This window comes from Phacochoerus africanus, chromosome 9, assembly GCF_016906955.1.
Source record: "Phacochoerus africanus isolate WHEZ1 chromosome 9, ROS_Pafr_v1, whole genome shotgun sequence".
Classification (NCBI taxonomy): Eukaryota; Metazoa; Chordata; class Mammalia; order Artiodactyla; family Suidae; genus Phacochoerus; species Phacochoerus africanus.
The window spans coordinates 127,704,421-127,719,617 of NC_062552.1; the positions used below are offsets into that span (position 1 = coordinate 127,704,421).

At 64.6% G+C, this 15,197-nt stretch overlaps 1 protein-coding gene across 4 annotated transcripts; it reads right to left on the minus strand.

Annotated features, from left to right (window-relative positions):
* GPR132 (G protein-coupled receptor 132) lies at positions 1-12,357 on the minus strand. 4 transcript variants are annotated; one of them, XM_047796496.1, is made up of 3 exons: positions 11,932-12,357; positions 7,148-7,237; positions 1-2,181 (listed from the first exon to the last, which is right to left on the minus strand). In XM_047796496.1, exons 2-3 carry the CDS (start codon positions 7,197-7,199, stop codon positions 1,091-1,093), a joined length of 1,143 nt encoding a protein of 380 aa, XP_047652452.1. In that variant the 5' UTR covers positions 7,200-7,237; positions 11,932-12,357; the 3' UTR covers positions 1-1,090. The 4 variants fall into 4 exon arrangements, with proteins under 4 accessions (XP_047652452.1, XP_047652453.1, XP_047652451.1 ...); XM_047796497.1 differs by lacking the exon at positions 7,148-7,237 and having other exon boundaries at positions 11,932-12,356; XM_047796495.1 differs by lacking the exons at positions 7,148-7,237; positions 11,932-12,357 and adding an exon at positions 5,178-6,117.
* Positions 12,358-15,197: the final 2,840 nt, after the last annotated feature.

Below are 15,197 nucleotides of genomic sequence, written 5' to 3' on the forward strand. Positions count from 1 at the left end.
TTTCTGGAAACAGGGGTTTATTGATTGGCTGATCGCGAGGCCGTGCCTGCAGCCCGCAGAAGGCCCAGGCCAGGGAGCAAACATGAGCCACAGCAGGAACAACGCCATCGAATCCTTAACTGCTAGGCCACCAGGGAACTCCTGAGGACTTAATTGAATGATCCCTGGGCCGTGCCTCCGGGTGCGGGACTCTGTGCTACGTGTGCGTGAGCCCCCCGAGGCAGGGGGAGCGGGCAGCCCCGCCGCCCGTCCGCTGAGGTAGCTGTCCCTGGCCCTGTACAGATCAGGACCCTGAGGCAGTCGTGCGGCCTGGCCCGGCCCTCGGCTCACTTCTTCCCGAAGCCAGGAAGCCTTGGTGAGGCGGAATCGCCACCACCCTCGGAGCCCATTGGCGGTGCGTCACCCCTCCCGGGTGCCCAGCCGCAGTCCCGGCTGGTGGGCGTTCCTGACACGGGCACCCGGGACCCACTAGAGGACATGGGGGCTGCTCCCTGCCCCACAGCTGCCCCGAGGGTCTGCAGCAGCCCTGCTGGGCACAGAGCCCCCCCCCAGCCGAGGCCCCTCGGGCTGGGCTCCTGCCGCGCTGGTCCCGGGCTGCCCGCGTGACCAGGCACTGCAGGAGAGGCCCGGTTGGCACGGGCATTCTGGAGCAGGAGCACCAAGGCCCCAGCGTGGCCGGCCGTGGTCATCCCAGCCAGGCCTGCAGAGAAGCAGGGACAGTGAAGTGATCATGCGGGAGCACTAACCCCGCACGGCAGGCACGGGCCTGTGCCAGCGGCCCCGCGGTCTGCTATCAGCTGAGGGAGCCGGCCGGACACGTCCTCCTGCCTGCCCCGCATCTCCCTGCAGCCCGGAAGAATCGCCTCTGGCCTCGGCCTGCTGCCCCCTTCTTGGGGGGCGTCGGCACCCAGTGGGGAAATCGGGGGGCCGGTTCCCCCACGGGGCAGAGGCTCCAGGAACGAGAAGCCGGTGGCATGTCACCCAGAGGGGGCTCCACGCCGCGCCGCGGATGCTGGCCCAAGGGCTCCGTGGACGGGCACCCCGCGCCGCTGGGCCTGGACCTGCGCCTGGACCCTGCAGCGGGCCAGGCTCAGCAGGACTCCTCCATCAGCCTCTCCAGGGTGCCCGGCGGTGGCCCCGGGGGCCGGATGGGCCCGGGGCCCACGCAGCCGTTCCTGAGCGACACGGGCGCCGCCGCCTCCGCCGAGTCTCTCGAGCTCGTGAGCTTGGTGTCGTCGGTCTTCGTGGACCACTTTTTCCACTCCTTGTGGAGTCGGGACACCTCTTGGCGGGAAACTTCGGCGGCCAGCACGTAGATGAAGGGGTCGGCGATGCTGTTCGCCGTGGACAGGCACAGGAGCACCATGGAGGCCGTGTACAGGCTGGCCTCGAAGGCGCACATGGAGCCCGGGTCTCCCTGGTGGTAGGAGAAGGCCACGGCCTTGACCAGGAGCACCAGGTGGTAGGGGGCGAAGCAGACCAGGAAGATGGCCACCACCGCGATGGCCAGGTGCTTCACCTTGGCCTTCTGGGCGGCGCTCAGGCTGGCGCTCAGCTGGCTGCTCCTGAAGATGCGCTGGTTGGTGAAGGCGATGACGCCCAGGGGCAGGGCGAAGCCCACGGTGAAGCGCGCGTAGTAGAAGCCCGCCGCCTTGCGGTCCATGGGCAGCGTCTCGAAGCACGTGTCCCCCCCGCCCATCTGGAACACCGGGTAGTGGACCAGCCCGACCAGAGCGAAGACGGTCACGGAGACGAGCATGGCCGTCCGCTGGCGGCGGCGGCCGCGGCTCTCCAGCGCGTACACCACCGCCACGAAGCGGTCGCAGGAGATGCAGCACAGGAAGAGGATGCTGACGTAGAGGTTGCAGAAGAAGATGTAGGCGGTGACCCTGCAGGCCCACGGGCCCAGCGTCCACCGGTGCTGGTTCTGGACGTAGACGACCCAGAGCGGCAGCGTGCCCGCGTAGAGCAGCTCGCAGAGCGCCAGGCAGAAGAGGTACACGGCCAGCACGTTCCCCTGCAGCACCTGCAGCAGCGTCAGCCAGGCGGTCAGGCAGTTGGCCGGCAGGCCCAGCGCACACACGACGCTGTACACCGCCACCAGGAACAGCCTGCTCTCCTCGAAGGGCATGCTGCAGTTCAGCGCCACCAGGCCAGGGCCGCCCGCGGGCGTGGCGTTTCCTGCGGGACAGAGACAAGCGTGAGGCCCGGCGCCCCTGCGAGCCACCCAGAGGTGGCCACGCCAGGGAAGGCAGGAAGGCCCACGAGGCCCCAGACTGGACACGCCAACGGTGGCACCGCCCCCCCCCGGGGGGTGTCTTTCGGTCTGTCTTTCTTTGGGGGGGCTGCCCCTGTGCCACATGGAGGTTCCCAGGCTAGGGGTCGCATCAGAGCTACAGCTGCCAGCCTACACCACAGCCATAGCCACAGAAGCAGCCGATCTGAGCCACCTCTGCCACCTACGCTGCAGCTGGCAGCCACGCCAGATCCTTAATCCACTGAGCCAGGCCAGGGATTGAACCTGCATCCTCAGGGAGACAGTGTCAGGTTTCTCAACCCACGCACCACAACAGGACCTCCGCGAGGTGGGCCTCTTAAAGTGACCCTGAGGTCCGATCTCCAACCCGGCGGCGTCAGAGTGCAGGCTGGGGTTCCAGGGTCACTTTCCAGACGGTCGTCGGTGCTTGAGGAGCGTTTACTCTCTGTTTGCCTTCTGCTCTGGGTGGGACTGTTTTCCCCCCAAAGATTTGGGGGCCTCAGCCCCGAGACCCAGGATGAATTTGAAGACGGGGCCTCACCGAGGTGTAAAGTCAGAGCCCGACCCAGCGTGGCTGTGTCCTCATCGAGAGGGCACATCTGACCCGGGGACGCGCGTGGAGGGAGATGCGGTGAGGACGGGGAGCAGACGTCTGTACGCCGAGCGGAGGCCTCAGCAGAAGCCACAGCCCCGTCCACCCCGGACCGCGGGCCCCCAGCCTCCAGAACGGCAGAGAGCACCTGTCTCTGTGGTTTAAGCCACCTGGTCTGTGGTCCGTTATACAGCTTGCGGACTGGTTGAGCTTATTTGGTTAGCTTTTAAAATTTTTATTTTAACTTTATTTATGTATTTCTATGTTGGCTTTTTAGGGCCACACCCACGGCATATGGAGGTTCCCCGGCTAGGGGTTCAATCGGAGCTGCAGCTGCCAGCCTCCACCACAGCCACAGCCACGCAGGATCTGAGCCGCATCTGTGACCTACACCCCAGCTTCTGGCAACGCCAGATCCTTAACCCACTGAATGAGGCCAGGACTGAACCCGAGTCCTCCTGGCTACCAGTCGGGTTTGTTAACCACCAATCCACGACGGGAGCGCCAGTCCTGGCTGTTTGAGCGGGCGTGTTGAGTAGCGGGTGAAGCTCATCCAAAGCTTCGCCCCCCGCACAGGGACGCCGGCACCCCCATGGCTGCACCTCTGGCTCCCGTGGGATTCTGTCCCCGTTATTTGGTTGTGCGGGTTCTTTGTTCGGCCCAGATGTCAGCTGTTACAGTTATTACTCTGCTGCTGTCATTGTCACCCTGTGCCATCGTCCCTGCTCGCCGCTGCCTCGCGTGGGCCAGCCTTCTGCCCACTCCCTTCCTTGCCCTGCTGCATTTCCGCCTGGCAAGACCTGTGAACAGGACCGGCCCCAGCTCAGGCTCACCCGCCACGCACTCTTCCCCGACTCCGGGGCGGTTTCCTGGATCCCATCTCACCCCGGCCCCAAGGAAGCCACCCTCCAGTGTCTGAAGCGTCCGGGTGCCACCTGCTGTCTCGTCTTGGTGCCCTTGGGCTCCTGAAGCCAAGGCTCCTTCCACCCGCCCACCTGGAGGCCCCCTGTTTGCCTCTTGGGGCGGTGGGCAGGCAACCGAATGGTGTCTGACTTCAGCTTGTGAGTCCTCTCCCGTCTGTGTCTAATCGGTGTGTCTGTAACTCGTTCACGGCGTTTTAATAGTCACAGATTACGGCTCTCGTTTCTTAACCCTCCACTGGCTCCTTTTCTCTGAGGCTCCGGTTCTCTTCTTGTGTCTTCAACTCCACCTCGGATTTCCTTACATGCACCTGACGCACAGATGTCACATTGCCTGTGACCCTCCCCCACCTGCAGGCCTTGGGGGGACCCTCCCCACTGCTGTGCCGCAGACCCTGCCCCAGCCGGCTCTCTCGTGTCTGGAGGAGGCTGTGAGCTGGTGCCTGGCGGGGTCTTATCAAGGACCACGCCCAGGCGGCCAGAGGGGGGGAGTCCTCAGATCCGGCAGGATTCGTCCCTGCCTCACCACGGGTGGGGTCCCGGGTACAGGTGTCTGGATCCACGCGGGAACCCAGCGCTCACCTGCTGTCCCTGGAAGCAACGCTTCAGTCCATAAACGTAACACAAGCCCGGACGTCCCAGGCCCAGCAATGTCCCCGGTAGCCTGTCACTGACATCCAGTCACATGAAGCCCCGGCCCAGAGGACATTCGGGTTCCAGACTTCCAGGGGCCTGGGCACCCCCGACCCGCCCGCTGCGTGCTCACCACCCCCCCAGCTCTCCGAGCTCGTAGGCACCTGGGGTGCCTCACCTGGGCTGGCAGGGTCATGGTGGGCCCTGGCCAGCGGCTGACCTCAGCCCGGCAAGTGGAAGCCCCGGGGCCGCTCCCCAGACGGCAGGGTCCCTGCCCTGCGTCCCGCCCCCCTGGCTGCAGGGGCTCCTCCGAGCCCCGTGTCTGCGTGTCACAGAGGAGCCAGGAGAGAGCCGTGACCTGCTGCCTTCCAGTGCCCTGGGACGACGCATCCCCCCAGCTCACCTGGGAGGCGAGGAGGGCAGGCTCCAGGCCCAGGCTGCTCCTCACCTGGGGGCTTTCTGGGGGGACACGCTGTACAGATGCTGCGTCACAGGACAAAGCGCCCTGTGGTAGAGATGAGCCCCCAAGGCTCCTGGGACGCTCCAGGATGGGCGCTCTCTGGGTTGAGTGACCCCACACGATCTCAGCGTGTCCCCCAAACCCCCACCCCCAGCCCGCTTCTCCTGGGCCCCCATCACAGCAGTGACCCCAGCCCTGACTGCCTGACCTGCAACCAGAGCTGCCCCGGACGCTGCCCGCCCCCACCCCGACCCCCGCATCTGGGACCTGACATGTGACAGGAACGTCTCGGTGGCCTTGCGGGACGCCATGTACCTCCAGAGTCTGTGCCCTGGCCTTGGCCTCGGCCTCGGCCCCTCCCGAAATTCTGTGGCATTCAGGCCCCTCTCCCGAGGGCTGTGCTCGCGGGCCCTGCTTCTCTGACGGCGGGTGTAGACGGAGGCCCTCGAGGTCAGCAGGGGGCCCATCAGTGGCCTCTGGCGGGGACAGGTCAGCAATCTGGCCAGGGGAGTGGCAGCAGGCTGGACAGGCTGGGGTGGCCTTGGTGACAGTGCAGAACGTGGCTCTTGCTCCTGCAGCCTGGAGAGCCCAGGCCCAGAAGGCTCTTGTGTTACTCAGAGCCAGGCCCTCATGGACGGCCAGCAGGCAAGGAAACCTCTCACGTCGCAGTGTGGACATCGCCGTGGCGTCCGGGCCGGAGGTCCAGGCTCCTGCAGGCCACGCACACCCTCCTGAGGGACCCTGCCCTGGTGCCCATGCATGGTTGATGGCCTTGTCCCCAGCAGGTGACGCACTCAGAAATAAGGGGCAGGATGGTGGTGGCGGGAGGAGGGACCTGATGGCTCCTCAGCTGATGGCGCGTCGTGCAGGAGTCAGACCGCAGGGCCCCAGAGCCACAGAACCACGCACACGGCGCAGGCCTGGCGCCCACTGGGTGGCTCCCTTGCTCCCCCAGTTTTTAACGTGGTGGTAAACTGCACATACCATGAAGGCTGCCCTCTTACCCACGTGTGGTTCTGTGGCATGAAGCGCGTTCACGCTGTTTGGCACTCGTCCCCTCATCCATCTCTAGAACTTTTCCCATCTTGCAAAACTGAAACTCTGTCCCCGTGAGATGCTCGTGCCCCACCCTCTCCTCCAGCGCCTCCTGTCAGGGGCCGTAAGTAAAGAGCCAGTTCCCTCATGAACACAGTGGGTTAAGAATCCAACTGCAGCAGCTCCAGTCGCCGTGGAGGTGTGGGTTCGATCCCTGGGCCGGGATAAAGGACCCAGCATGGCCCCAGCTGCGTCATAGGTGGCAGCTGTGGCTTGGATTCCGTCCCTGACCTGGGAACGTGCAGGTGCTACAAGTGTGGCCGTTGGGGAAAAAAATGCATCCTTTCGTGACTGGCCTATTTCCCTCAACAGACGCCGGCCAGGTCCATCCTCACTGCGTCCTGTGTCAGGGGTCCTCCCTTTCCCGGGCTGAGGAGGGAGTGAGCCGCATCAGGCATCTCCATCCTTCTGCTGCTGGGCCTTCGGCGGCTCCCGCGTCTTGGCCGTCGTGGGGAGGGCTGCTGTGGACGAGGCTGTGCAGACATGTCTTCCAGGGCCAGGTTCGCTTCTTGGGCGTGTGCACACGCAGAGGCGGGGTTGCTGAGTCAAAAGATGATTCTCTTTTTCATGATTTTGAGGAACCCCCGCTGTTTCCATGGTGGCAGCGGCGGCTGGACGTTCCCACCGACGGGGGGCAGGGTTCCTGTTTCTCTGCTTCCACACCAGCCCGCGGCATCTGGCTCTGACAGCGGCCATCCGGACGCGTGGAAGGTGGTCGCTCTCTGGGTCCCCACCCACTGCCTGAGCACCCTGGACCTGCGCTTCCATTCTGCATGTAAACAGGGGTGCTGGCGGGTCACCAGGTCCAGCGAGAGCTGCGCGGCCCTGAGACGAGCCGATGGGGAGAGCCTGCCCCTCCCCCTCGGGGCACCCGGAGGGCCCTGGCTGTCCCCAGGCCCCAGGGACGGGGGAGGAGGCCCTGCCCTGGGTCCCTGCCAAGAAGTGGGCGGGACCTGAGGCCCTCGGGTGTGCCAGCTTTCCTAGCCCTTCAAGAGACCTGAGACAGGCCCTTCCCCTTGTCTTGATAGAGAGCCTTGGCTGGATTATTTCCGAGTGCGTTTTTATTTTGATAGATCTATTTTTGCGGGCCAAATTTGGACATAACTACCCCTGTTAGGAGACAAAGGACATTGTAGGAAATGGTCCCTCCTAAAGGTCCAGGGTGGAAGGAGGCCGGGGGGGGCCGTCACCTGGCATGCCTGCGGCTCGGGCTGGGGCAGGGCTGCGGGGCGCCTCATGCATCCATCCTCCGGACGTTTCCTCCCAGAGTGGAGAGTGTCCTGGAGAAAGAGTGGGTTGGAATTGCTTTAGGGAAATCAGATTAAATCACGCATGAAGTCATTTGACCAACGGGCAGTGAGCATTTGTGATGTGTCACATCTCGCATTTATCCCGTGGGAATCAACGACGGAGCCTTAATACAGAAAGCCCAGGAGGTGCCATCGTGGCTCAGCGGTTAAGAAACCCGACTGGCATCCATGAGGACGCGGCTTCAATCCCCGGCCTCACTCAGTGGGTTAAGGATCCCGCGCTGCCGTGAGCTGTGGTGTGGGGGGTGGACGCGGCTTGAATCTGGTGTTGCTGTGGCTGTGGTGCAGGCTGGCGGTGACAGCTCCGATTCCACCCCTAGCCCGGGACCCTCCATATGCCGCTGCCCTAGGAAGGCTGTATACGTATAGAACCACAATCAACAGCAACAAGAAGGGTTAAAGCCGGTGAGCCGACCATTCACAGAAGAAAGAAAAACGGCTCCCAAAAAATTGGAAAAACACTCTGTGCCACTTACATACTCAAAGAAACAAAGACAGAAACATCCAAACAGTCGTCTTTTGCTTGCCTATCAGGTTGGCAAATTAAAGAAATTTAACTCTTAGGGTTGGCAGGAGAACCACCAGAGCACAAACGGGCACAAATGTTGGCACAGTTCTGCACCAAGTCTCCAAAAATCTTCAGTGTGTTTCACCTTTTTTTTGGCTACACCCACGACATGCAAAAGTTCCTAGGCCAGGGATCGAACCCGTGCCATAGCAGTGACAACCCGCTGAGCACCAGGGAACCCTCAGTGTTTAACCTTTCATGGGAGTAAAATCCTTTCTAGGAATTTTTCCTGGTGGAAGTTACTTGAGATTCAAAGGGCACAAACATGGCTCTGTGCAAGGGACCAAGAGCCCAGGAGAGTGCCCACGGTGGCCTCAGTGACGGGGGCGGGCAGGTGGGGGCAGAACGGGGCGCCCGTCTCGCTGCTCCTTCCCAAACCAGAGGACCTGTTTGACATGAGCTCCCTCTCATCAGGGTGGGTCTGGGGGAGGTGAAGGCAGCGGGGCCAGGGGTGTTGCCCCCAGCGCTCCAAGCCCCGCCCCCACGCCCCACTTGTCCAGCGGAGACCCCACCCCCACCCCCGCCCTCGTTTGCTGGGCACTTGTACCAGCTGGAGAGAACAGGAAGCCGAGGTGTTTACCTGAACTGCAAAGCATTTGTAAGTAAGACCTCGAAAATTCAAGCACAGGTGAGATGCGGGGGCAAAAAGAATACCCTACAGGGTAACCTCTCGAAACTGACGCACCCTCTCTGGGGCTCACCGCCGAGTCCTGAGCCCTCTGCCCTAAGAGGAGGGTCCAAGGCCCTGGGGGCTGTCACCCAGTGGGGCCAGCACAGCACCCGGGTCTGCGGCCAGGTCAGCTCAGCCAGTGAGGGAGAGGTGAGCCCAAGGAGGGGGGTCCAGGCGGAGTGTCTCTGGCTGCGGGGGTGAGGGGTGCCCGCCCCCCCCCCCGGGGGGGGGAGCCCAGGGAGCCTGGGAGGGGCGCCACCAACCGCACCCAGGCTGGCTCCTTCAGGACAGAAGTCCTGGATTGTGGGAGAGTGACCTGTCCCTGGGGATGCCCAGCCAGGAGCAGAGAGGGGCCGCTATCTCTAGAAGTCACTTCTGCAAAAGTCAGAGGAAGTGTCTCAACCAACACTGTTCATCCCCCTGGGGTGAGACCTGCAAGGGCCCGGAGGCCTGTCTGGAGGGCGCTCTGGCGAGGGTGGGGGAGCCCCGGCGCCCACCTCCTGCCCCCCGTGCAGCCCATGCAGGGCAAAGCGCTGAGGGCCACATCCAACCACCTGCCTCGACGGACGGAAGTGGGAGGGATGGCCGCGCTGAAGGAACGGGCAGGGCCGGCACGAGGCCAGACCAGCTGGGCGGCGGGAGAGTCCCCACCCAGGGTGCCGTCCTGCCCCACGCTGGTCGCCTGGCCTGGGCACCTGCTCCGGCCTCTCAGCCTTTTGCTCCTCTGGGCTCATCCTGTCCTTGACTTCGTCCCCGGCTGCTTCCTGCCCATCAGATGCATGGCTCCGGCCCATCCCCGGACCTTCCTGGATCCCACAGCTGCCTCCTGCTCCCCCGCAACCAAGCTCCTGAACCGAGCAGCCCCGGGAGCGGGGAGCAGGGCTGGTCTGCCCACTCCCTTGGGTCCTGCATTGTTCTCGATATGGCCGGCTGTGCCCTGGGAGTGGAGCTGGCGCCGTGTCCCCTCTGCTCCCCCTCCACCAGTCCGGGTGCCCGGGGCCCATCCCAGCCAGTGGCTGCGCTCTTGCCAGCTAGGGCAGGTGGGCCTAGGTCCTGTCTTGTCCTCTCAGGGTTGGGTGTCAGGGCCCCCTGTGTCCTCCACAGCAGTTGCCTTCCCGGCCACGCACAGCAACCCGCTCCTTCCCGCCTTCCCGTGTCCCGGGCCCCTTAGGGCGCCACAGAGGCAGTCTGGGCTTTGAGGCAGGTGCAGTAGCAGGCCTGGCAGAGGCTTTGGGAAGGACAAGCCCACCAGGCCACAAGGCCAGCCTTGGGGGCGGGGGGCCTGCCACAGCCACAGGTTGTGGGCGGGCAGCCCAGGTCAGCGGAAGCCCCTTGACAGCCACCCCCCCCCAACCCCTGGCTGATCCCGGTACTGCCCTGGGGCCTCCACATGCCCAAAGAGCCCACAGAGCCCCTGCCCCGTCCCAGCCCCCACACACTGGGCCTTGGCCCTGCCCCGTCCCCTCAGCTGCCCCTCCTGCCGCCCCCAGCAGCCCCCCTGTTTCATGCCCCCGAAACACACACGCTCACCAACTGCCACTGTGCTCTTTACTTTTATGGAAGAGACGTTCAAATGAGGGGAGCCATCCCGGCTCGTACCCGAGTTAAGTGAGTGTTCTATTCACTGAAACAGCCTGTTTGTGGCCTGTCACACACACACACTGTCCATCGGCTTTAATTACGGGAGAAAAGGGCGCTCTGACCAGACGTGGAGCCCGTCCACGTGCTCAGCAAAGGCTAAACACTCACTCCCTGGGCCTCCGCGCTGGGGCCCCTTCCAAGGGGAGGCTCCCTCCCGGCGCCAAGGCTGCGAGGACTCAGCTCTGGTTCTTGGGAAACCTCCGCGGAGCAGGTCCCTGCCCTGCTTTTGGCTCTCTGCTCTGAGCAGACACGAACCTGCCCCAAAATCTGCTTCTCTGGAGCAGTTTCTCAGAGCGACCCAGGAAACTGGCTTCCGGCTGTGGAGCTCCATTTGGCCCACGGAAATCACTTCCATCCCTGGTACAAAGCATGCTTGTTTCTGGGGACACGTTCAATTTACCGTCGTAGAAGAGGCCCATTTTCCGGATGAGAGAAGCCCTGCCTTGGGAGGGCCCGCCCGGTGGCCTGGCCTCCGCACGTTGCCCGGCTCCATGCCCTGGCCTCGCCATGCGCGCCCCGTCCTGGAAATCCGCTCTAACCCTTTGCTGGGGACCTTTCCAGACAGGCGCAGAAGCAGCGACGCCGCTGGCTCGGGCCCCTCGGTTGCACTCGAAGCCGTGGGTCCCCCCCCCCCCCCCCGCCGCTCCTCACGGCCCTGCCGGCGGCCAATGGGCCCTGCCCCCTGCGTGTTTGCTGTGACCGCGGGGGCGTAACGTCTCGCCGCCCCTGGAGCTCCCAGTGGCCTCCTCACACCCAGACCTTCGAGTCATTTCTGTCCTGTGTGTCACCGAAAGTCTGGGGAGACGCCGGCGGAGGTACTGGCTCCGGCAGCACCTGAGCTATTCTCAGGCAGCTGAAGCAGGGCCTCTGCTTCACCAGCACCAGGGGAACGGGGGTGGGGGGGACCAGACTTCCTCCCCCCTTTATCTGTCGTTTTAGGGCTGCACCCGTGGCACATGGAGGTTCCCAGGCTAGGGGTCCAATTGGGGCTGCAGCCGCCAGCCTCCACCACAGCCACAGCCACAGCCACGCCAGATCCGGGCCACGTCTGCCACCTACACCACAGCTCCCGGCAACGCTGGATCCTTAACCCACGGAGCGAGGCCAGGGATCGAACCTGCCTCCTCATGGATGCCAGTTGGGTTCCTTACCACAGAGCCACGACGGGAACTGCGCTCCCATGTAAGCAGAGACTCTGTGGCGCACCTTTGAAAACGCGCCTGTGTTTCTTTGGTTGCTCGAGAGGTCGAACCCCCACCTTATCCCCCCTTTGCCGGAAGCGTCTCTGTCCTCCCCCTCCACCTGGGGGACTCCCTGAAGCCTCTTCTTGTCACCCTCCAGGCGCAGAGACATCAGGAAGAGCCCTGTCCTCACTGGCCAGCCTTTGTGCCCGGCCAGACGCCTCCCCCAGAGGCCTGTGCCCTGTGCCCGGGCTGCCGCCCAAGCAGCGGAGACCATCGTCCGGCTGTCCATCCTGATGCCCACGTGCCCGGGCCCGGCCAGCCCCTGGGGCTGCGCCAGCCCCAGAGAATCAGCCACGAGCAGAGGGCGCCTGGGACGCACAGGCCCAGGAGGGCTCCCGGGAGGAGCCCGCCCAGCGCCTGTCTCCCCGCCTGTACCTGCAGCTGGGTGGGGTCTCTGCAGGGGGGAAACCTCAGGGTGGCCAGAGGGTCTGAAGGACGGTCCCTGCCCCCTGCTACCCGCCCTCCCGCTGCATCGCGGCCCTGGTGCCCTGGGGTCTCTTGATGAAAGAGAGCAGGTTAAGATCCTCGGCCAGGCCCCTACCTTTTTGCCGACAAATCTGGCTTCAGACCCCCACACCGACGGCCCCAGGGCCTGGGTCCCTGCTGGCGACCTGCCCCCACTCCGGCTCTGCGGTGCAGCTGAGAGCTTTCAGGAAGTAGCAGGAGTCGACTGTGTGCTGCAGAAGTCCCCTAACCGCAGGCAGAGCGAGACCAGGGTTGGCCAAGCCGGCTGGGGCGTCTCCTCGCCGTGGTGAGACTGTGGCCCCATCACCTTCCTGGGGCAGAAATAGGCCCTTCCCACGTCTCCTCGTGGCTCTGACAACGTGCAGCCCAGCCACCACCCGGGGTCTTCCTGCATCAGCCTGGGACCAGCTCCAGCCACATGGCTGGACATCCCGCGGCAGGAACCCTCGGGAGATGGACTCCAGCTCCTTGGGCTTCGGCCTGGCATGGCCCCGTGTGGGCTGGCGGGCACTGGGCCGGGCCACCTCTGAGAGGCCGTGCCCTCTCCAGGAAACCCACAGGGCACAGGGCTCAGTTGCAGCCCGGCACTGCCCCCTGGGGCCCTAGGACCCAGGCTTTTCCTGTCCGGGGTGTGGTCTTCCTGCAGGAAGGCCCAGCACACCGTCCGTGGCGCTGCCTCTGAGCCCCCAGAGCCGACCCTAGCTGGGCCAAGTGGCTTTGGCAGGTGGGTTTCTCTGCAAGGGGCCGCGTGAGATCCCCCGGGACACCGTGTCCCCACTGGCTGGGGCGGCTGGGTGTCTCTCTGTGGCCGGCAAGACGCCAGAATAAGGCACAGGCCAGTGTCCCCAGAGGATGCTCGGGGGCTGCAGGTGATCCTCTCGGTCTGACCCCTCGGCTCGTTCTGGCTTTTGGGGTGAGACAGAGGCGCCTGCATCCACCACCCCAGGACACACATTTAAGCCTGGGGCTCCTCTTCAGCCCAGGGCCTGGCAGGGCCCACCCACATTTGCGAGCCTCTGGTGCCCAGCGTGGCAGCAGGGATGGTGGGTGGGTTGGGATCGAGGCTGCGGTGCCCGGCGTGTCCAGGCCCGGGGAGGGTGGCCGCCCCCTCTGCGCTTTGCACTCAGGACGCAGGTCCAGCTGCAGGGGTCTGAGCACAGGCTTCACCTCAGCCTTCCCAAAACACCTGCCCAGGGGCCGTGGCGTCCACCCCAGGCCACTGTGAGGGCGTCACTGCCTGCCAAGGGCTCAGGCCCAGAGTGGCCCTTCCCAAGCGAGCAGTGGCAGGTGGAGCCAAGGTTCTGGGCAGGCAGGTGGGGTCTCAGCAGGGGTAGAACTCACAGCAGCTGGCAGGCAGGCACTCCCAGGGAGGACGAGGGACGGCTCTCCCCTGGGACCTGCTCCCTTCTGCACCCCTGCTTAGGGGTCTGCATATTCCAGAGCTCCCCCACCCCCAGTTGATGGGTTCAGGCGGGAAGCTCGGGCCATTGTTGCGTCTGTGCCGTGGCTGCTGGGTCAGGGATGGGTTAGGTCAACTGAATCCTTTTTTTTTTTAGGGCCACACCTGCAGCACATGGAAGTTTCCAGGCTAGGGGTCAAATGGGAGCTGCAGCTGCTGGCCTACACCACAGCCACAGCTATACCAGGTCCTCAACCCACTGAGTGAGGCCAGGGATTGAACCCACATCCTCATGGATACTAGTCCAGTTCTTAACCCACTGAGCCACAGCAGGAACTCTTGAGTCCTCCTCTTGGGTCCTACAAGGGGGTCTGGGAGGAAAGGCTGGGCCCCTGGGGGGCTGAGGGGTGTGAGCTGGGGGTGCCGTGCATAATCCCTGACAGACAAAGCAGGTGTGGGGACGAAGGTTTCGGGGGTCAGGGCTCTGGGTGCTTTTCCTGAAGGCTGAGTGCCTTCCAGGCAGGAGGGAGGGGGACCCTGTAGCCCCCTTTTGACAAAGCCCCCGGGGGCCCCTCAAGACGAGGCCATTCACTTCTGTGCGCCCCCCTCCCACGGGGCCGGTGCCTGTGAAGCCCGGAAGGGTTTCCCATTGGTCCGCCTTTGTCTGCCTTGTCGCCGTCATGATCTCGGGCTCCGGGGACACTGCGCCTTTTAAACGGGCCGTGTATTCGCCCGTAGGAAGTGGGCGAGGCGGGCAGCGGGCTGACGCTGCTCACGGCCCCTAAAGGTTCTGCAGGCAAAGGAGGGGAATGACGCGCGCCCCTCCCCTGATTCACCAGCCCTGAAGACCCCCGCCGTGGGCTTCAACAGCCCCCAAACACTGCCGCCCTCACCTCCCAAATCAGGTGCACCTTGCAGGCCCCTTGGCCACCGGCGATTGTCCCCGGGGGGTTTACAGCAGGCGCTTCAAGCCGGCGCGAGCCAGGAGCCAGGTGGGCTCCGAGCACTTGCTGGGACGTCACGACTCTGGGTCTCCTCAGGGCAGAAGCGGCATCCCCGCCCCTGTAACCGGGATATCCACGTCCTGCCGCCACCCCCCCACTGCACCTCCCACTCCCCGAATAGGAAGGAAGGTCAGGGCGCGCGCTGCAGACCTGCTGGACGGGTCCTTCTGGGGTCCTTTACCTGTCCTCTGTCACCCAGGTTCCCAGAGCAGGGAGGTGTTCTCAAGCCCTGGCAGGTTCGGGTCAGATGCCGGGGGCGGGGCCCTCGTGTCACAGCACGCCTGCCCCCCGGGGTGATGGCCGTGGCCGCCCCTTTGACCGTGCAGATCTCGGGAGCCAAGGTGGGTTCGCCCGCACCCTGGCCACCCGTCCTGGAGCCGAACCTCCACGCCAGGTCCCAGGAGTGCCACCTTCCTGGGTCTGCTATGCGTCCCCCTGTGCGGGCCCGGCCGAGGCGACGGCCATCCCTCACCGCGACCTCATCATGGGCAGTGGCCACCAAGGTCCCTCTCCCTCCCTGAAGGACTCAGAGACTCCACTGCGGTAAAAGGGACAGAGCGTAGAGCGTACCATTGAACCCCCACTCGTCGGTAAGAGCTCGGGACAGCAAGCTCCTTCTCCGCGCCGTGGCCAGCACAACCACCTTCGCCAGAGCTTTCTTCTCCCCAGACCGAACCTCCTTCCCCGCCGACACGGACCCCCGGTGCCCCCACCGCCCCTCCCGCCTCTGGCCAGGGCTCTGGCTGCGGGGGCCTCCGAGGAGAACCACTCAGGATCGTCCCTTGCGACCGGGCCCCTTCACGCAGCCGGACGTCCGCCAGCCCCACCCAGGTTGGAGCAGGTGGCGGAAGCCCCCTCCTCCCGTTGGGCGGCTCACATGCCCCGTGCGGCGGGACCACCTGGGCTCATCCTCGCCCCTCCACGGCCACGTGGGTCGCC